Source organism: Crotalus tigris, unplaced genomic scaffold (genome assembly GCF_016545835.1).
Source record: "Crotalus tigris isolate CLP2741 ecotype Arizona unplaced genomic scaffold, ASM1654583v1 scf7180000023774.461318, whole genome shotgun sequence".
Lineage (NCBI taxonomy): Eukaryota > Metazoa > Chordata > Lepidosauria > Squamata > Viperidae > Crotalus > Crotalus tigris.
In genome coordinates this window covers 326,574-348,248 of record NW_024100176.1, presented here as the reverse complement: position 1 = coordinate 348,248, position 21,675 = coordinate 326,574, and the positions used below count along the sequence as shown (strand labels likewise).

The window sequence follows — 21,675 nt, the reverse complement described above, 5'->3', positions numbered from 1 at the left end:
CTTACCATTTTCTTGTTTTATTTTAATTTTTGGTTCTACTATGTCTTTTGCAGTGGTTTTTTGGTGTGTTGGGCTATAATTTCTTTTTGTGTGAAGACTGACACAAAGTATGAGTTAAACAGCTCTGCTTTCTCCCTGTTGCCTCTAATTTCCTTGCCATCTTCTCTAGTGGGCCTACAGTTTCCTTGATTTTTTTCTTGTTGTTAATATGTTGGAAGAAACTTTTTTTTATTGTCCTTGATTTCTGTTGCAAATCTTTGTTCGTTCTGAGCCTTTCCTTTCCTGATTATATCTTTGCATGTTCTGGCTGTCTGCTGATAATCGGCCTTGGTTATGTGCCCCTCTTTCCATTTTTTGTATTTGTCTTTTTTGTTTTTTAGTTTGTTAGAGAGATCTTTGTGCAGCCATGCTGGCTTCTTGGATTTCTTGTTTTTCTTTCTCAGTGGTATTCTGCTGGTCTGGGCTTTTATGATCACATTTTTCAGGGTTTCCCACACTTCCTGGGTTGTTTTCCCCTTTAGGATTTTTATCCATGGGATTTTTCCTAGGTTCTCTCAGAGTTTGTTAAAGTCAGCTCTTTTGAAGTTAGGACATTGGTTGGATTGTTTTCTATTGCTAGAGTTTGTATTATATTAAATTCCAGTATGACATGGTCACTTTCACTAAAGGTTCCAGTAATTTTGATTCCCTCTATCACTTCTTCTCTGTTGTAAGGATTAAGTCCTGTATAGCTTTGCATCTAGTTCCTTCCTCCACCTTTTGGCTGACAAAGTTGTTGGCTAGGTTGGTTGGGAATCTGTTTGATCTCCCACTCTCTGCAGAGTTTGTCTCCCAGTTGATATCTGGATAGTTGAAGTCTCCCACTACTACTGTGTTATGTTTCCTACATGCATTTGTTAACTGGTTGGCAAAGAGTTCGTCTAATTCTTCTGATTGGTTGGGTGGCCTGTAATATACACCTTTGGCAATGTCACTTTTTTTTTATATTGATCCATATACATTCTGGAGAGATTTTATCTTTGATCATGTGCATTTCTGCAGATATGTAGTGTTCTCTTACATATATTGCAACTCCCCCTCCTCTTTTTATAGACCTGTTTCTTTTGAACAATTTGTATCCATCAGTCCATTCCATTCATGGGTTTCATCCCACCAGGTTTCTGTTATGCCAACTATGTCATACCCTCCCTCGTGTACTATTGCTTCTAGTTCATCCTGTTTGTTCCCCAAGCTTTGAGTGTTTGAATATAAGCTTTTAAGATTTTTATGCTGTCCATAGGAGTGTTTCCTGGGTCTCCTGGTTGTTGTTGGAGTTTTTCTTTTTTCTTTTCATCACTGCCTACCTCATTGTTTGCTTTGTTTTCTGGGATTTGTGATTGGGTTTTGGTTATAGAGATTCTAGAGATTGGTCACCCTCCCCCCCTGGCTTTAGTTTAAAGCCCTCCTGATGAGTTGGGCCAGTCTTTCCTAGTACATTTTTGCCTGTTTTCATGAGAAGCAGCCCATCCCTTGCCAAGAGTCCCTCATGTAGGAAACTAGTCCATGATCCAGGAAACCAAAGTTGGCGACACCAACTCTTTAGCTAGTGGTTTTATTCTAAAATTATTTTTCCCCTCAATGGGTATTGGCCTTTCGTTGGGGGCACTGACGAGAACACTACTTGTGCTCCTAGCTGCTTAACTTTGTTGCCCAATTGCCTAGCTGAGATATTTGAATCGCTAATGCAAAACCTTATTGAGCACACCATATCAGCACTGATGAATAGAAAACCAACTTTGGTTCAATTGGCGACAAATAAGTATAATAAAAACAGAGCCTCACTTCCCCCCTGACAGTACAGGTCACATTAATCAATTAAGCTACAAACAATTATTATGAGAAAGACTCTTTAGTTCTCAAAACAAAATCGTGGATAACCTTGGTTCTCAGGCTAGCAGCTTCCCACCTTCAAATGCACACTCCATTCTTCTCCCCTCCCCCCCTGTATTTGTAGACAAGCTGAGAAACAGAAATGGCAGAAGCATCATGAAGTTTCTTTGAAGCTTGACACAGTATATGAAGTCACTGGAATTAATTGTAAGAAATTCTCCCATGGGAAACTTTTGTTGATTAGAAAATGAATAGACTTGAAGGCTGGCTATAGGGCACTAGAAAGAAGGTTATTCTTAAAGGAGAACAGACACATTAATACAATGGAGCAATGCTATTTGATTATAATAAAATTAAGGCTGTTTGGGAACAACTCATTTGGAAGTTATTTACAAGATTGTTTGATACTATAGCAAAGAATGTAGAATAACAACATATTTTATTAGCTCAAACAGAGACCAAGATGAATCTGAATGTGGATTCAGAGTTTTAAAAAATGTTGGATTATAAAAGTGATATGAGAAAAGATATTGTGGACTTGAAAATGGATTTAAAAATGCCAGAATATGAGTTATATGAAAAATGATGCAGAAATCTTTTTATAAATGAAATCAGTTGTCTTAATAATTACAGGGGACATAAAAACAATAAATCAAAAGACAGATGAGGAAAGTCTTATTTTGGATTTATAAAAGGAACATGTGGAAAACTCAGAGATGAAACAAAAAGCAGTTGCTCAAAAAGACAAAGTGAAAATGATAAAAAATCAACTTGTAGACACTACTTGATAAAACTAAAGCTTATCGTTTTAAAAAATGAATGCCAAACCAATCTATTCTATTTTTAAAAAGAGACTAGACAGTTACTTGTCTGAGATGGTATAGGTTCTCCTGCTTGAGCAGGGGGCTGGACTAGTAGACCTCCAAGGTCCCTTCCAGCTCTATTCTATTCTATTCTATTCTATTCTATTCTATTCTATTCTATTCTATTCTATTCTATTCTATTCTATTCTATTCTATCATTTAAAAATTGTATGTGTCAGTCTACCATCTTCATTTCCAAGCCTCATTGGTATCCTATTATCAATAGCTAAGGGCTTTTTGCAGAGGAACAGTTAGGGCAGCTAGCTACATGACTCTGTCCCTTTCTTTAGTGATGACCACCAAAATTGGTTCTTAACCAAGTGTAAGTTTTTGACAAAACCAAAATGTCCCACAACTTTGGAGTCATGGCTTTTCTGTAAGACCACTATCTGTTGACTTTCATGGATGTACAATTTTGCTACTAGCCAAACTAAACCATGTTGCATCATGGATTTCCCCTTGTGGGCTTGTTCTTCTCCAAAGAACATAAGAGACAATCCTGGAGAGAGTGCAGGTCATCAAGTTCACCTATCCCCCAGAGATAGCGAGAGAACTCTGACTGTCCCAATCATGGCTCAATGGAGAGCGACACTGACTCAGATGATGACCCTTGGTAAGTCATCCAGTCATGTCAGTAACTATCCCCATAGAAGTGATGGTTCCATCTTGGGGCGCAAAGGAAATCTAGTGGCCCTCCTGGACTTGGGCTGCCCCAGATGTCTGGTTAATCCTGCTCTAGTTGAAAAACTAGGTTTGAGATTTAAGCAACTGAAAGTACTCATGGCTTTCTGCCATCTGGATGGCTCAGTGTGTGTGTGTGTGTGTGTGTGGGAATCCCAGCAATGTTTGTCACTGAACCATTAGAGATGAGAATGGGGGTGCATACAGAGACTTTGAGCTTTATTGTGGCTCTTGGCTTGGAGAGCCCCCTTATGCTAGATTTGGCATGACTACTAATGTAGAATCCCTATGTGAACTGGAGAAGGAGGCTGCTAAAAATTCTGTAGGCCAATCCACAAGGGGGATTAGGAAACAACCTTGCGACTCCTGCCCCTAAACTGCCATGAGCAAAGATAAGAAGAGAGGTGGAAGCTGTAGCAAAGGAATGCCTCAAAGGTGATCCTAGAATCCTTAAAGAATTATGACTTATGACTTTTTTAGTGAAAAGAGTTTGGACGTACTTCCATCCCACCAGCCAATTGACTACTCCATAGAAATCGACTGGGTGCTAAACTATGCTCAATGACCCCTAGAGTATTAGAGGAACGGTGAGCCTTCATAGATAAAAACTAAAGCATGGTTTCATACAGCCTGCCAGAACAAGGGTGGCCTCTTTGGTGCTGTTCAGGGAAAAGAAGGATAGTTTATACTAAATGCTGCGTGTATTGAAAATGTCTATCAGTTGCCTTTGATAAAGGATATGCTAGCCAATTTGGCCAAAGGGAGGATTTTTACCAAACTGAACTTGCAGGAGAAGTATTACTGGGTTAGGATCAAGGAAGGTGATGAATGGAAAACAGCATTTAATTGCCTCTTAGGGTGATTCCAATTCCAAGTTCTCCCCTTCGGACTGCAGGATGCTCCTGCTGTATTCATGTAGCTGATAAACTAAGTGCTATATGAACACCTATACAGCGGAATTTGGCTCTATTTGGATGACATTCTAATCTATACTGAGACTATGGCAGAGCACATAAAATTGGTCAGGGTTGTGCTCAAAAACTGTAGAGCAACAGTATGTGAACTGTCCAAATGCAAGTTCCACCAAATTAAAATGGACTATTTAGAGTATCACATTTTCTACAAAGGAATAAAAATGGGCTCTGAGAAAGTGTGGGCAGTGCTGGAGTGGGCTCCTCCCTGTACATGGAAAAAGTTGTGGCTTGCCAACTTTTACTACCAATTCATCCCATCATTTGCCAGATAGTCCTCTCATCACCAACCTACTAAAGAAAAAAATGGAGAAGAAGCCCAAACCTAGCCAGCCACTGAGATAGACAATGGAATGTCAAGCGGCATTTGAGAGGTCAAGCACCTATTTGCAGCAGAACCAGTACTGAAACAGACAGACCTCAATGCCCCCTTTGTGATTCAGGCAGATGTAAGTGATGTCGCGGTAGAAGCTGTGCTCTTGCAGAAAAATGAGGAGGGTATTCTGCAACTATATGCCTTTACTTCCAAAAACTTACAGAAACTGAGCATAGGTGGGCAGTATGAAAAAAGAAGGCATGTGCGGTGCGGTGGGCACTCTTAACTTGGAGGCATTTCTTGGAAGGGGGAAAACCCCTTTTGAGGTATAGGTAGAGCACAAGAACTTAAGAAGCCCTAAAAATCCCATAGAGGTTATCTCTCAAACAAGCCTACTGGGCTCAATACTTTAACGAATTCAATTTCACCCTGCGATATCTCCCAGGAGGAAGAACTTCCTAGCAGATGCCCTATCCAGACTACCACAATATTACAGTTCAAAGCCGGTGGTAGTTAGACTGGTTATTCCCTCCCAGCAACTAGCAGCTCTGGTCACCCCAGAGTGCAAGCTAAACTAAAATCCACAGTTAGCTGCCTTAACTGTGCCTCTACGAAAAGGCAGCAAGGGAAGATTCCAGGGCTCTGCAAGCCAGTGGCTGACCCCAAAGACCTTTGGAAAGAGATTTCAATAGACTTTATAGTAGAGTTACTCAAGAATTCAGGAATCACCATGATTTGGGTGTTTCATACAGCATGGAGCCCCAGAGAGAATAATTTCAGACCGCAGCATCCAGTTCACTTCATGGTTTTAGCAAGAGTTCTTAAAACTTTTGGGGACCAGTCAGGGGCTTAGCTCCTCTCATCATGTGGAACTAATGGAGGCTGTGAATGTGAAAATGGGGTCTTGGAGCAATATCTCAGGTGTTACATTAATTATCAACAGCCCAGTTAGGCGGACCTCCTTCCTTTCGCTGAGATTGCTAACAACAACTCAGTACACAGTAGCACTGGATTCATCTCCTTTTAAGTGGCCACAAGGTAGGACTTTGTGTCTATCCCTGAATTGCCCCAGGCCACCCCACTGACCGCCTCCTTAAAGGAGTAGATCACCCCACTGCAAAATACCTGGCCGATAGTAAGGAAAGCCCTGGAGAAGCAAGGGAAGCTGACAAGAGATGTGTGAAACCCAAAAAACTTTAAAGTTGGGAATCTATTTATCTACCAAGTACCTACCGTCTAGATAACTTTTCAAAAAAACTGGGCCTGAAATATATTGGGCCTTTCCCCATTAAAAGAATTATTAACCTAGACACTGTTGAGCTCAAGCTTCCAAAAACCCTTAGATGGGTCCATCTGGTATTCCACTACAGCTTATTGAAACTGGAAATCACCTTCTCACTACAGCCAGCAATGAAACTATCTCCTGACCTGATTATGATTGAGGAGCAGCACTTTGAAATCAAAGCCATTTTGGACTCTTGTACAAAGGGAAAACTCAATATCTAGTAGTGTGGAAAGACTATCCACCTTCCAAAACCAAATGGGTAGACTCAAAACATATCAAAGTTTCTAAATTGCTTAAGAGATTCTACAAACAATATCCAGAGTAACCTTGTTGAATAATGACTAAATAGGTTTATATTTCTCTCTTGCTCTCTCCCCTTCCCCTCTCTTTTTTGTTTCCTCTGCAGGACTAACATCTCTGTCAAGGGGGGCAGTATGCCATCATCAGCTCCAAGCCTCATCAGTATCCTTCCATTAATAGCTAAGGTGTGGGGGGGAGCGAGGGAACAAATCGGCAATAAACATGTATTGGAATAGCACTGGAAAATAGGAAGGAGGGGAATGACAGTTGAGGAAGATCAGGGATGCTTTGAACCAGTTTGTGCCAGTCTTCAAGGACAAAGAGATACCAGTGATGCTTGGGAATTGAATGCCAATTGCTCCAAACACTGAAGGTTACCAAAACACATGGACATCCACCTATTGGCTGGAAATGGACTGGTCAAAGGGGTAGAGACAGATTGAGGGGGAAAGCTCCTTTTTTGCATGAGAAATTTAGTTCTAGCCTGACTTTACTGCAAGCAGCACCCTTTCATAAAAGAGTCTATCACTTCAAACCCAACGGAGTTGAGGGTCTTTCTTTCTTAAGGGGCAATCAGGTTGGGGCAGGCCTGACATTTGTATGTTTGCAATGGTGGTGAATATTTGTAGCTTGGGTGTAAAATGAGGTGAAGTTTTATTCTCCAAGCTTGTGGGTTGGTTTCCAGGCTAGGTAACATCTTCAGCGGAATTTAGGGGATGTCAGTGCAACTTATTTTATGTGGAACAAACATCGTATCAGTTAAAAACCAGGATCCATGAACACTGGCTGGCAGTCAAATGCCACGATCCCAAATCCTTAATCTCTATACACACCAGCACCAAATAATACCAATTCGATTGGAGCAACACAAAAATCATCAGCCACAATATCACATGCCACTCTCGGGAGTTCATAGAAGCCTGATACTTCACAAGTTTTTCATATTTTCAACATACATTTGAATTGCCTTTATGCATTTTATATTATTTCTCTGGCATCATATACCAATGATACATAATTTTATAAAAAAAATCTTTTTAAGATCACAAAATAATGTAAATGTTAACACTTTTAACGACATATTTTTTCACTGATCCATCTGTACATTTTAAATTCTTAGCCTACTATATTATACATTCTTTAACTTGTTCTTCCGGTTTCAAATTCAAAGTTTGTATGTTTTAGTAGTTACATGTTCATTATCATGTGGAATAATTGAATCTTTAGAACATATTATACTCTATTGTCCGCTCTATGCAGGAGCATGCCAGGTGCTACCAAGCTAGGGTTTATTTTCTGCTTGGGTCTTATTTTCAGGGAAACAGGGTATTACTTCCACTTTTTATTAAATATCCTGATCATTCCGAATTATGTTATCTTAAATGCTATTATTAGATCAATCTAATTCTCTGTCCACAATTCTCTGTACTGCTCAGTAATTTGCTCCTTACACAGTAGGACTGATTCTAACCCTTTCAGATATTTTAGACTATATATAGAGAGAGAATGTCTTGAGTGTTTTTTGATGTACCTTGTCGGCCCAAATATGGGAAGAATAAATCTTTTTTTTAGAGAGAGAGAATCAAATAAAAATTTGAAGGGTAAAGAAGAATGAAAGAATGTTCATCATCAATGTCCAATTGTACTTCAAGTTCTGTCTTACTTTACTCCATTCCTTTTTATGCATTTTGAAACTTTCTGATAACTGTAAATGAGAAAAGCATTGACAACTATATCCTTATGCTATTAATTGATTTGATTTTAAACTCCCCTATGGTTTTCCAATATTTCACCGTATGTCAATTATTTGCATTTACTGGCTATTTCTCTTTCATAAATTTGTTTTCAGCCACAACTTCAGTTTATATTTATTCCATATTCTCAATATGGCATATCTAATACAATTATTTTTAAAGTGCACATCAATTTTAATTTTATCATACCATAAATATCTATGGCATCCAAACCTCAGGTCAGGATCTTCTAACTGTAAACATCTCGTTTCCCAACAACATCCATTCTTTCATCCAGATCAAATTACAAGTGGTGAAATATAGTTTCAAATCCAGTAAACCCAGTCATCCTGTTTTATATGCATCCTGTAACACTTTATATTTATCTCTTACTTTTTCCCTTGCCATGTAAGTTTAGATATTGTACATCTTTTTGCCATTAAATGATATACATAATTAGTTTAAGTGATTAACAATAAATTAGTTTTCAAGAGAGATAGTTTCTGAAAGAAAAACGTTCTTAGCAAAATATTCATTTTTATCACAGAGATTCTTCCCAATGACAACAATTTTAATTTTTCCTAACCTAACATGTCTTAACATAATTATTTTGAAATACTGTATAATTCAATTATAATTCATATAATTCATGCCATAGTAATATCCAGATATTTTACTGTTTTCTAAATCTTAAAATCAGTTTTCTCCATCACTTCTATTTATTCCGATTTCATATTTTTCTTAATATTTTTATCTTCTGATTATTAAAACCTCAATATTAAAGTTATTTAATTTAAATAAAGTCCATTAATGTTTCTATTCCCTATAGTAGATCTTCCAAAACCAAACCATCTAACTAATTCCTTTACATCATAAATTCTTTCCTAATCTTAACTTTCATAATTGGTGGTTGTGTAAAAAAAAAGCTTTAAAAATTTGAACTCAAATAATATTTTGCTACAAAGAATTTGAAAGATTAATATTCAACTTAAGCTAGAACTTTTCCTTTTAGGACTGATGTTAACTATTGATAACAGTTAGAAAAAAGCCTTGAAAGATTATTTCAGTATATGATTACTGTAACAAGAATACTACAGTATATGCATAGAGATAGAGATTCAATACTACCCACTGTGAAGAAATAGTCAATGAAATTGACATATCTTGTGAGTTAAATTCTTTAATTAGAGAAAAGACACTATCTACATTTATTGGCAACTAAAAACCTCTTGTCAGTTTTTTGCATTAAAAATGAAAAAGCTGAGCCTGTTTTTAGCTTTGATAATTGGACAGAAAATATAGAAAGAAGGGCATCATGGTATCATGTTTAAAATATAGCTATTACTACTGTGAAGAATACTGTAAGGCACTTCTTTGTATCTTTTTCTCTTTTTCTTTTCTTTAATTTTATTTTTTTGCATTTTTCTTTCTGTTTGACATCTTTCTTTTTCATTTTTCTTCCTTTATGTTAGTTTGTATTAGTTTTTGTCTTTCTTTATATACATTTTAATAAAACTTTTTCAGGACCCACCAAATTCTTTTCTCTTCCCCCCCCCCCCACTATTGTCAAACTCCTGGAGCATAATATTTATCTCAACTGACTCAATTTTGTCTCATCTGAACTACTTTTGATTCCATCTAGTTTGGCCTTCTTCCATGTCCTCTCTGTTGAAATATACCTGATGAAAATATGCAATGATATATCTTTACTCAGCTATGTTTCTTATTAGCTGTTTTTACATATATTATTCCAATCATTTGAATCCTTCCTCAAAAACTATGACTTGTTTTCCTTTTTCTCTTCACTATTTCTATACTTTTATATACTAACACATCTTTTTCTATGATCAGCATAGCTATCCTCTATTGAGCACGTCCATAAATTAAGATGCATTTGCTGCTTACTTGGCACAAATCAAGTAGCACAAAGGTGGCTATGGTATATATGGTAATATAAAGCACTGGATTATTGCCTTTCCAGTCTCCCATTTTATGGTTCAGGAAGGAGTCTAGTTTTGGACTTGACAAATGGTAAAAGAGTTTACAAACCCATTTTTCTTTTGTGATCTTCACCAAGTAGCTCTACTGAATGAGTTTTGTTCTTGATAGTCACTTTGCTTGATAATACAGTGCTTCCCTTGCTTTTTCCTAGTTGATTTTGTGATATGTTGCCAGATGGATGCCTTTTAACAGGTGGAACAGAGCACTGTGGAGTGTGAACTCCCAAAAGATTTCTTTCCGTCTCTGGAAAATTCTGTTGCTGCATATGGATCTTAGTAGCTTTGCAATTCTGCATTTCTTTCTGCTGTTCTGAGGCTTTTCTTTTATTTTCTTCTTCTCGTTTCCTACAGTCAATATTTATAATATTTAAGAATTAATGGATTATAAGAGTTATTTTGAATTTCTCACTGAAAAGTTCTTAAAATGTTAGAAATTGTTTTAAAAGATCAAAACCACATATTACTTGTACCCTTTTTTTGCTAATCACAGATTATTCACGTAAAACAACCTAAGGACCTAATCCAATCAAATTAAGAATCCTTACATATCTCATTGATGTCATTGGATATTTAACTACATATTTAATATAAAATATTTGGCATATTGATTTAGATTGAGAAAATTCTGTACATTATCATAAACTAAGAACTTAGATCTTAGTTTAAAAAATCTGCTTCTCATATAAAATCCCTAGGTTTTTAAATAAATAATTAAAACATTAAGTTTAAATATATTAAAACATAGTACACAGAAAATAAAATAAGCAATAGAATAAATAATGAAGCAGCAATAAAAAGCTTAAAAATATCATAACAGCAGATCAAGTAATCAGTTCCAGATGAAGAAAAGGTAATTCAAGTGCAAAGATCACACCTATAACAGGCATTGAATCTTGCTTTATATATATAAAGCAGTTTTTCTAATTAATGTTTTGGTTACAATCCAAAGGTTTGCCTTTGAAACTTATTCAGGAACAAAAATTAATGAAAATAGGGCACATCATTGTATATTTACTATACACTGTGCAAAGTGTAGATATGGTTCACTGCAGTAATGAAAGTATTGGTTTAAGTCATTTCTTGATTACAGACCTCACTGTACCTTACTTTACAGCAGTGGAAGCCGCACCCACCCCATTGCCGGCAATGGCAAAACCGGCTCGATAAGTTCGCGACGTCATGTGACGTCATGAGTTTGACATTTGTTCCTAGAGATTAAAATTAAGGTAAAACTCTACATAAACTATACACAGAGGAAAAAGGATATAAATACAATAAATACATTGTGCTTTCTTTCTCTTTAGTAAAATATAAATTACTATATATATATATTTCTGTTTGAGTACTAAGAATATTTGAAAGATTATCTTTTCCAATAAGGATTAGCAGCCTATGTATTGCATTCACAACAAAAGCCCAATTCTTTGTGAAAACATGAGGCAACCATAGTTCTCTTGCAGCACCTTGATTCTGAAGACCAGATTGTTTAGTTCCCTTCCATCCTTTAAAGAGACATTTTTATCTCTTTAAATTTAATTCGCCCCACAATAATATGACAGCCTTCTCCATGCAGTCAATTTGTTGCAAGCAGAAATCCAATACAAGCCCAAATACAAAATATTATTTTTTTAAAAAAATGAAAGTAAACAAATAAAACCTGCAAAGACAAAACAATATGTTACATAATGGACAGTTGGTAAATGTCAGATCAGAATATTCTCTGTCATTTTAAACTTTTAAGTGTTGCAACATGATTTGTGACTGTTGACACACAACAGACTATATAGCATGCCTTCATTGATTCCTCTGTTTCAGAAACAATCCTGAAATGTGCTGTTTCAATGAGATGTGACAGGAAAAGCCCTAATTTTAACTGTTGTTGCTATCTTGTCATGCATTCTCTTCAGAAACAGCTAATTTAATCTCAGAGCATGAAAAGCTACAAAGTGAGTTGCAAATAGCACTTTGGAAAGCTAAATCATTCAGCCTTTGGCATTGAAAAATAGCTTATTTAAAAATTTTGCAATAATATTATTACTTTATCATATATATTATGTGATATTTTTCCTGTACATGGTATAAATACTTCAGTTTGACTTTGGCATATTAAGTCAAATGTATTCTTATTAAGCCAAAAAATAAATCAGATAAGTAAAATTCATTTAAACATAAGAAAAATCTATGAAATGGGCTACAGGACTCAGGACTGTTAGCTGAGCAACCAGGCAAGCAGATAAGAACTAGTCCAAGGTATTTTACCTGTCACAAATATACAAAACTTGAAATTAAAGACATAATGATCTGTTATTATAGATCAAGTCCAATAAGAAGAGAATATTTGAAACAAATATCACATTTTTGGAAAGAATAACATCCAGAATCAGAAATAACAGAACAGTAGTTAGCAGATCAACACTAATTTATAATATAAAATAAAGTATTCACAAAAGCTGAATTGGAAGAATTGCAAAAATTTACTCTGGTCATATAAATCAAAAATTTGCCAGAAGTAACCCAGACTGTAAGGACCCACCCCCTTTGCATCTTAAGAAGACAGAACTCTTGGAATAATTCTTCCAACAGGAATCCTTTATTAAGAGAAAATGGTTGCAGGCGTTCTAGACAGGACTTGGGGTCCAAGCTCTCAACTCAAGGGGTTCCCCAGTAGTCCCACCCAATCACCCCCCTTTTCCAGTGACAGTTTCAGGCATCACAATCCCACCCCTTTTTTCTTTTCTGCCGGCTGGATGGAGACTTCAGAGAAAACTACATGAAAGGTAAATAGCCTCCTTTGTTATAATAAGGCCTTTTGGTGCTAACCACATTCAATCCCTTTGAAGTGGTACCAAAGGAAGTGAGGGCCATAAAGCCCCTTTGTTCACCCCCTTCTCTTTCTTTATGACAGAATCCAGAGAGGGCAGAAATGGGGTTTTCTATAATTGATAACTGGAGATGAAGTATAATTGGATTCTGACATCCGGCCCCCTTAAAAATAAGAGAGATCCACCTGAAAGAAAACAAAACAGGTATAAAAATTAGTCAGCCTTGTTAGGATACTCTGTGTGAAACTTCTTCAATAGCTTCGGGGCTCTGACATGACGTTTATGGACCCACTCGTTTTGTGAGGGAGGGAGGTGTTTCCAGGCAACCAGGTACTGAGTTGCTCCATGATATCTCCTAGTGCTTTTCTAACTATTGGCCAGGTGTTTTGTAGTTTTTCCATCCATTCTTTCAGTGAAGGGATCGTTGGTTCGTTTGGGGTTAACTCTGGCATGGGGTTGAAACTTTGACCGGTGGCTATTTGAAAAGGAGTGTAACCTGTGCTGGAGTGGACTGCATTATTGTAGGCAACTTCTGCAAAAGGGAGTAAGTCCACCCACTCGGTCTGCTGGAAACTAAGAAAACATCTTAAATATTGCTTAAGTACAGAGTTCATTTTTTCAGCCCCCCCATTTCCTTGTGGGTGGTGGTTAGATGTCAGTCCCTGAGTGGTTCCTAAGAGGGATAAAAATTCCTTCCAAAATGCAGACGTAAATTGCACCCCCGTCAGAGATGATGCGTTGGGGTGCCCCATGCAATCTGTAAATGTGCTGGATGAAAAGTTTTGCTAAGGCTTTTGCAGTGGGAAACTTTTGGCAAGGGATAAAGTGCACCTGTTTGGAAAACAACTCCGTGACCGTCCAGACCACAGTATTCCCATTGCTTTCTGGCAATTCCACTATAAAATCCATGGCTATTTCTCTCCAGGGGGCTTGCCACTATTTGCAATAGTCCTGGCAATTTCCCTTGCAACCTCTTTGCAGTGGCACATTTTGGACAACTGGCCACATAACTTTCTATGTCCTTTTTCATGGATGGCCACCAAAATTGCCGTTTAATTAAATGTAAAGTTTTTACAAATCCAAAATGCCCTGCTGATTTTGTGTCATGGCAAAGCTGCATGAAAGTGACTCTTTGGGTTGTTGGTATATATAACTTTTCCCCTACCCAAGGCAACCCGTCTCTCATTGTGCACACATTTTTGTTTTTCTGGAACCATTCATCTGTTTCCAAACTTTTTCTGAATTCAATTCCAGTTTGGCTGTCCAGTTGTGGTTTTAATTTGGCTTGGATTCTTGTGGTTACTGGTGCTGCCAGTTGTGACTCTGCCATTATTGGTCTAGAGTCTGTGGTTCGTGTGCTGTTATATTGGGGCATGCGAGTTCTTTCTCCCTGGTAAATGTTTGAACTTAAATTGGAACTGGTGAAAATGCTGGGACCAGCGGGCTTGTTTGGGATTGAGTTTCCTGGACTTTTTCAGGGCTTCCAAATTTTTCTGATCAGTCCACACCTGGAAGGGGATTTTGTTGCCTCCCAGGAACTGTCGCCACATGAGTAATGCCCAACGTATCCCATAAGCCTCCTTCTCCCATACAGGCCAGCGCTGTTCTGTTTCTGTGAGTTTCTTGGATGTATATGCACAGGGTTGTAATACTCCATCATCATTTTCTTGTAATAGAACAGCCCCCACTGCCACATCACTTGCATCTGCCTGTATTATGAAGGGCTTCTCCATGTCTGGGTGCCCTAGTACTGGTTCGGCAGAAAAAAGTCTCTTTAGTCTCTCAAATGCTGCTTGGCATTCCATTGTCCATGTTAGTGGCTGGCTAGGTTTTACTGAGGATGCTCCCTTCATTTTTAGTAAGTTAGTGAGGGGCAAGGCTATCTGGGCAAATGAGGGGATGAATTGGCGGTAAAAGTTTGCAATGCCCAGGAAACTTTGTAGTTGCTTTCTTGTGCGGGGTGGTGCACAATCTAATACTGCTTTGACCTTCTCTGGGTCCATTTCTTAGCCATGTGGGGATATGCGATAACCTAGGTAGTCTATCCTTTCCTGGTGGAATTCACATTTTGAGAGTTTGGCATATAGGTGGGCGGCTCGCAGCTTCTTTAAAACCGCTCTGACAAGGTTGACATGTTCCTCTTTTGTTTCGGTGAAGATAAGAATGTTGTCCAAGTAAACCAGGACCCCCTTAAACAGGTGCTCCCTTAGAACGTCATTGATTAATTGCATAAAGACTGCAGGGGCCCCTTGTAATCCAAATGGCAAGACTTTGAATTGATAGCACCCCATGGGGCAGTTAAATGCAGTCTTCCATTCGTCTCCTTCCTTAATTCTCATGCGATAGTAAGCTTCCCTTAGGTTTAGTTTAGAAATTTTTTTCCCTTTCGATAGGTGTGACAGCATGTCTTTCATGAGGGGCAGAGGGTATAGGTTGCTTTCACTGATTGTATTCAGGGCCCTATAATCCACGCATAAACGTAAAGAGCCATCCTTCTTCTCTCTAAAAAGGACCGGGGCAGCCCCTTTAGGCTTGGCTGGCTCAATGAAACCCTTCTCTAGGTTTTTTTAATGAATCTTTCCATTTCCTCATTCTCCTTTGGGCTCATGGAGTATAATCTGGGCTTCGGGAGTTTTGCCCCAGGCTTGAATTCAATGGTACAGTCTGTGGGTCGGTGGGGGGGGGGAGCTCATTTGCCCTCTCCTCACTGAAAACTTCAGCAAGGTCTCTATATTCCTCTGGTATTTCTGTTAATCTTTTTTCCTCTCCTATGGATGCTTTTTCTATTCTTGATTCTGCTAGCCTCCCTTGGGGTTTTAAGTCCATAGAGTCCCCCTTCGGGAATTTGATTTCTGTCGTCCTCATGTTTGCCCAGGGAGAGGTGTATTGGTAGAGTGGTTGGGTAGCTGGCACCCCCCCTGCTATGGATCCATCTAACTGGCCAAATGAGATTGGTTGTTCCAGTCTCCTCGATGGGATGCCCAGATTACCCACTAGTGTTGGGCTAATGAGGCAGCGGGTGCAGCCAGAGTCTATTAAGGCTTTCACCTTCACAGCTTCGGGCATGGGGGAGATTAATATAGTCACTGTCTTGAGGATGGGTGTGATGTGTCCACTTACCAGGGGTTCGCCCTCCGAGCTGTCATCTGAGGCATCCACCGGCCCTGTGGTGTAGGCTGGAGTTCTTTCTCCTTGGTGAGCAGGAGTGGGGGGTTCCACAATTTCCATCATTCTTATGGCAGCTTCTTTTGGCTTAGCTGAAGATTTTCCGGATTTGTTGATTGGGGATCTGTCTGGGTTGTGCTGGGGGGCTTTGGAGCGGCATTCTACAGCTCGATGCCCTTCTCTTCTGCACTTGAAATACCCCATTTGCTTCTTGGCTGTAGCCGATGATTTCACCGGTTCGTGTGTAAGCTCAGGCGGGGGGCGGCTCCATTGTTTTCCTCGGCTGTGTCTCTTCAATATGTCGATCTCTGCTTCCTCTGCCAAGATGTACCATTCCTCAAGTTGGTGTGGGTCCCTTCAGGGCAGGCAAGCGTCATATAGATCATAATTTAGTCCGTCTGTAAGGACCCACCCCACTTTGCATCTTAAGAAGACAGAACTCTTGGAATAGCTCTTCCAACAGGAATCCTTTATTAAGAGAAAATGGTTGCAGGCATGCTAGACAGGACTTGGGGTTCAAGCTCTCCCATTCAAGGTTTTAAGGGGTTCCCCAGTAGTCCCACCCAATCAACCCCCCTTCCAGTGATAGTTTCAAGTATCACAATTCCATCCCCTTTCTTCTTCCGTCTGGATGGAGACTTCAGATAACTACATGAAAGGCAATTACTCTTCTTTGATATGTTAACGCTTAGAGGCCACAATAAACACACATTCAGTCCTTTGAAGTGTGCTGAAGGAAGTGAGGGCCATAAAGCCCCTTTGCTCTCCCCCTTTTCTCCCTCTTATGGCAGAATCCAGAGAAGGCAGAATTGGGAGTTTCTATGTTTGATAATTAAAGATGAAATATAATTGGATTCTGACATCCGGCCCCTCTTAACAATAAGAGAGATCCACCTGAAAGAAAACACAAGTAAAGAATTTAGTTAGGCTTGTTAGGATACTCTGTGTGAAACTTCTTCAATAGCTTCGGAGCTCTGACGTGACGTTTATGGACCCACTCATTTTGTGAGGCAGGGAGGTGTTTCCAGGCAACTAGGTACTGAGTTGTTCCATGATATCTCCTAGAGTCAAGGATCTCTTTTATTTCGAAGTGTTGTTCCCCCTCCACCATGATTGGAGGTGGTGGGGGGGGATTTTTGGCCGTAGAGGTGACTGATGCTCTCTTTTCAGCAAGCTGCAATGAAAAACTGGGTGTATTTGCCTGAGGTTTTTGGGTAATTCTAATTCTACTGTTACTGGATTTATGATCCTTTTAATTGGAAAAGGTCCTATATATTTTGGTCCAAGTTTTTTACAGGGCTGTAGGGACTTTAGGTATTTTGTAGATAAGTACACCATTTCTCCTATAATGAATGGTGTAGGCTCAACCCTTTTTTTATCGGCTTGTGCTTTGTATGCCCGCCTAGCTTCATCTAGTGATTTTCTGACTATTGGCCAGGTGTTTTGTAGGTTTTCCATCCATTCTTTCAGTGAAGGGATCGTTGGTTCTTTTGGGGTTAACTCTGGCATAGGGTTGAAACTTTGGCCGTTGGCTATTTGAAAAGGAGTGTAGCCTGTGCTGGAGTGGACTGCATTATTGTAGGCAACTTCTGCAAAAGGAAGTAAGTCCGTCCAATCACTCTGTTGGAAATTTAAAAAACATCTCAAATATTGCTCAAGTACCGACTGGCACCGTTCCGCTTGTCCATCTCCTTGAGGGTGGTGGCTAGATGTCAATCCCTGAGTGGTCCCTAAGAGGGATAAAAATTCCTTCCAAAATGCAGACGTAAATTGCACTCCCCTATCAGAGATGATGCGTTGGGGTGCCCCGTGCAATCTGTAAATGTGCTGGATGAAAAGTTTTGCTAAGGCCTTTGCAGTGGGAATTTTTTGGCAAGGGATAAAGTGCACCTGTTTGGAAAATAGGTCCGTGACTGTCCAGATAACAGTATTCCCATTGCTTTCAGGCAATTCCACTATAAAATCCATGGCTATTTCCCTCCAGGGGGCTGAGGGACTTGCCACTGGTTGTAACAGCCCTGGCGATTTCCCTTGCAACCTCTTTGCTGATGCACAGGTTGGGCAGCTGGCAACATAACTTTCTATGTCCTTTTTTATTGATGGCCACCAAAATTGCCGTTTAATTAAGTGTAAAGTTTTTACAAATCCAAAATGCCCTGCTGATTTTGTGTCATGGCAAAGTTGCATGAAAGTTAGTCTTTGAGTTGTTGGTATATATAACTTTTCCCCTACCCAAGGCAATCCGTCTCTCATTGTGCACACATGTTTGTTTTTCTGGAACCAATCATCTGTTTCCAAACTTTTTCTGAATTCAATCCCAGTTTGGCTGTCCAGTTGTGGTTTTATTTTGGCTTGGGTTCTTGTGGTTACTGGCGCTGCCAGTTGTGATTCTGCCATTATTGGTCTAGAGTCTGTGGTTCGTGCGCTGTTATATTGGGGCATGCGAGATAGTGCATCTGCCAGGAAGTTCTTTCTTCCTGGTAAATGTTTGAGCTTAAATTGGAATTGGTGAAAATGCTGGGACCAGCGGGCTTGTTTGGGATTGAGTTTCCTGGAAGTTTTCAGGGCTTCTAAATTTTTGTGATCAGTCCATACCTGGAAGGGGATTTTGTTGCCTTCCAGGAACTGTCGCCACGTGAGTAATGCCCAACGTATCCCATAAGCCTCCTTCTCCCATACGGGCCAGCGCTGTTCTGTTTCCGTGAGTTTCTTAGATGTATATGCACAGGGTTGCAATACTGCATCATCATTTTCTTGTAATAGCACAGCCCCCACTGCCACATCACTTGCATCTGCCTGTATTATGAAGGGCTTGTCCATATCTGGGTGCCTTAGTACTGGTTCGGCAGAAAAAAGTCTCTTTAGTCTCTCAAACGCTGCTTGGCACTCCATTGTCCATGTTAGTGGCTGGCTAGGTTTTACTGAGGATGTTCCCTTCGTTTTTAGTAAGTTGGTGAGGGGCAAGGCTATCTGTGCAAATGAGGGGATGAATTGGCGGTAAAAATTTGCAAAGCCCAGGAAACTTTGTAGTTGCTTTCTTGTGCGGGGTGGTGCCCATTCTAATACTGCTCTGACCTTCTCTGGGTCCATTTCAATGCCCTGTGGGGATATGCGATAGCCTAGGTAGTCTATCCTTTCCTGGTGGAATTCGCATTTTGAGAGTTTGGCATATAGGTGAGCGGCTCGCAGCTTCTTTAAAACCGCTCTGACAAGTTTGACGTGTTCTTCTTTTGTTTCGGTAAAGATAAGAATGTCGTCCAAGTAAACAAGGACCCCCTTAAACAGGTGCTCCCTTAGAACGTCATTGATTAATTGCATAAAGACTGCAGGGCCCCCTTGTAATCCAAATGGCAAGACTTTGAATTGATAGCACCCCATGGGGCAGTTAAATGCAGTCTTCCATTCGTCCCCTTCCTTGATTCTCACGCGATAGTAAGCTTCCCTTAAGTCTAGTTTAGAAAAAATTTTCCCTTTCGATAGGTGTGACAGCATGTCTTTCATGAGGGGCAGCGGGTATAGGTTGCTTTCACTGATTGTGTTCAGGGCCCTATAATCCACGCATAAACGTAAAGAGCCATCCTTCTTCTCTCTAAAAAGGACCGGGGCAGCCACTTTAGGCTTAGCTGGTTCAATGAAACCTCTCTCCAGGTTTTTTTTTATAAATCTTTCCATTTCCTCCTTCTCCTTTGGGCTCATGGAGTATAATCTGGGTTTCGGGAGTTTTGCCCCAGGCTTGAATTCAATGGTACAGTCTGTGGGTCGGTGGGGGGGAAGCTCATTCGCCCTCTCCTCACTGAAGACTTCAGCAAGGTCCCTATATTCCTCTGGTATTTCTGTTAATCTTTTTTCCTCTCCTATGGATGCTTTTTCTATTCTTGATTCTGGTAGCCTCTCTTGGGGTTTTAAGTCCATAGGGTCCCCCTTCGGGAATTTGATTTCTGTCGTCCTCCAATTTACCCAGGGGTTCCATTTTTTCAACCATTCCATCCCTAGAATCATTGGGCATTCCATACCTGGGGTCACCACAAACGTTAAGTCCTCTTCATGGTTGCCCAGGGAGAGGTGTATTGGCAGAGTGGCTAGGGTAGCTGGCACCCCCCCTGCTATGGATCCATCTAGCTGGCCAAATGAGATTGGTTGTTCCAGTCTCCTGGATGGGATGCCCAGATTCCCCACTAGTGTTGGGCTAATGAGGCAGCGGGTGCAGCCAGAGTCTATTAAGGCTTTCACCTTCACAGCTTCGGGCATGGGGGGGATTAATATAGTCACTGTTTTGAAGATGGGTGTGATGCGTCCACTTACCAGGGGTTCGCCTTCCGAGCTGTCATCTGAGGCATCCACCGTCCCTGTGGTGTAGGCTGGAGTTCTTTCCCCTTGGTGAGCAGAGGTGGGGTTTTCTGCAATTTCCATCATTTTCATGGCTGTTTCTTTTGGCTTAGCTGAATACCCTCTGGGTTTGTTGATTGGGGATCTGTCTGGGTTGTGCTGGGGGGCCTTTGAGCGGCATTCTACAGCTCGATGCCCTTCTCTTCCGCACTTGAAACACCCCATCTGCTTCTTGGCTGTATCCGATGATTTCACCGGTTGGTGTGTCAGCTCAGGCGGGGGGCGGCTCCATTGTTTTCCTCGGCGATGCCTCTTCAATATGTCGATCTCTGCTTCCTCTGCCAAGACGTACCATTCCTCAAGTCGATGTGGGTCTCCTCGGGGCAGGCAAGCATCATATAGATCATAGTTTAGTCCGTCTTTGAAACGGCCAAGGAGGATGTCTTCTGGCCAATTCAGTTTGCTGGCAATGGCTCGGAATTCTTGTGTATACTCAGCCACTGGGCGTTTGCCCTGCCTCATCGTTGTTATTCTTTCACGGGCTTTGCGATCAGCCAGGGGGTCTTCAAATCGTCTTCTCAACGAGGACATGAAACGGTTGAAGTTACTGAGTTCTGGGGCATTGGAGTCATGCAGGTTCACCACCCAATCTGCAGCTGGTCCATCCAGGGCAGATTGCACGATCCGGATGCGGGCTTTGTCGCTGGGGATGTCCTGCCCATATTCCTCCATGTAGCTGAGGACTTGGGTTAGGAAAAACCCCAAGCGTGTTGGCTCCCCTTTGAATTTCACCTCCAACGGTGGACGTCTTGGAATGGATCGGTGCCTCCATTGTGGGTGGTAGTGTCTTCCGTCCAGATTTCCATCTGTGGTCCGGTAGGGGGTGGGAGCTCCTGGATCAGTAAATGTCCCTGGGGTTGCAGGTTCCACGTCCCCCTCGGTGTCTCTCCCTTTGTGGCTCCAGGAACTGGGGCGGGCGTAGGGCTCAGGAATCTCCTCTCCTAGGGAGCTGAGAGTTCTCTTCATCAGGTCAATAGCTCTCTCTAGGATCCAGTCTGAGTACGGCATACAGCTTCCTCCCTCTTCACTTGCGTGCAGGGATTTCTCCATCTCCTGCTTCCATTCTGGTTGCTTGGTCCCCCGTCTCAGGGTCACTTTTCTTGATTCCTTTCCCCACTCGCTTTTCTTTCCAACGCCCATCGACCAGCGAGGCTTGTGGTCCTGTGTCTCCACCACTTCTTCTTCTGAGAAATCTGGCCTCTCGGATCCCAACATCTGGCAAGGTTCCAACTGGGTCAGCGGCTCTCTTTCCAGGGAGTTTTCTCCCTCTCTTGCTTCGTTGTC

The 21,675-nt window shown here is 40.6% G+C and overlaps 1 protein-coding gene across 18 annotated transcripts in view; it reads right to left on the bottom strand.

The window, feature by feature from the left end:
• The window catches only part of INVS (inversin), a 370,054-nt gene that overhangs the window by 68,764 nt on the left and 279,615 nt on the right, over positions 1-21,675 (bottom strand). For 14 of the 18 annotated variants that reach the window (XR_005553994.1, XR_005553995.1, XR_005553996.1 and 11 more), the window contains one exon: positions 10,068-10,363. The exons of 3 other annotated variants lie outside the window; for them this stretch is intronic. Coding sequence is in view for 12 of the 15 variants with exons in the window: in XM_039321650.1 (XP_039177584.1) it covers positions 10,068-10,363 (296 nt within the window). In the remaining 3 variants the exon portion in view is untranslated. Of the gene's footprint in view, positions 1-9,826; positions 10,364-21,675 lie in introns of those variants that run through there. One more of the 18 variants, XM_039321658.1, reaches the window with a different exon arrangement.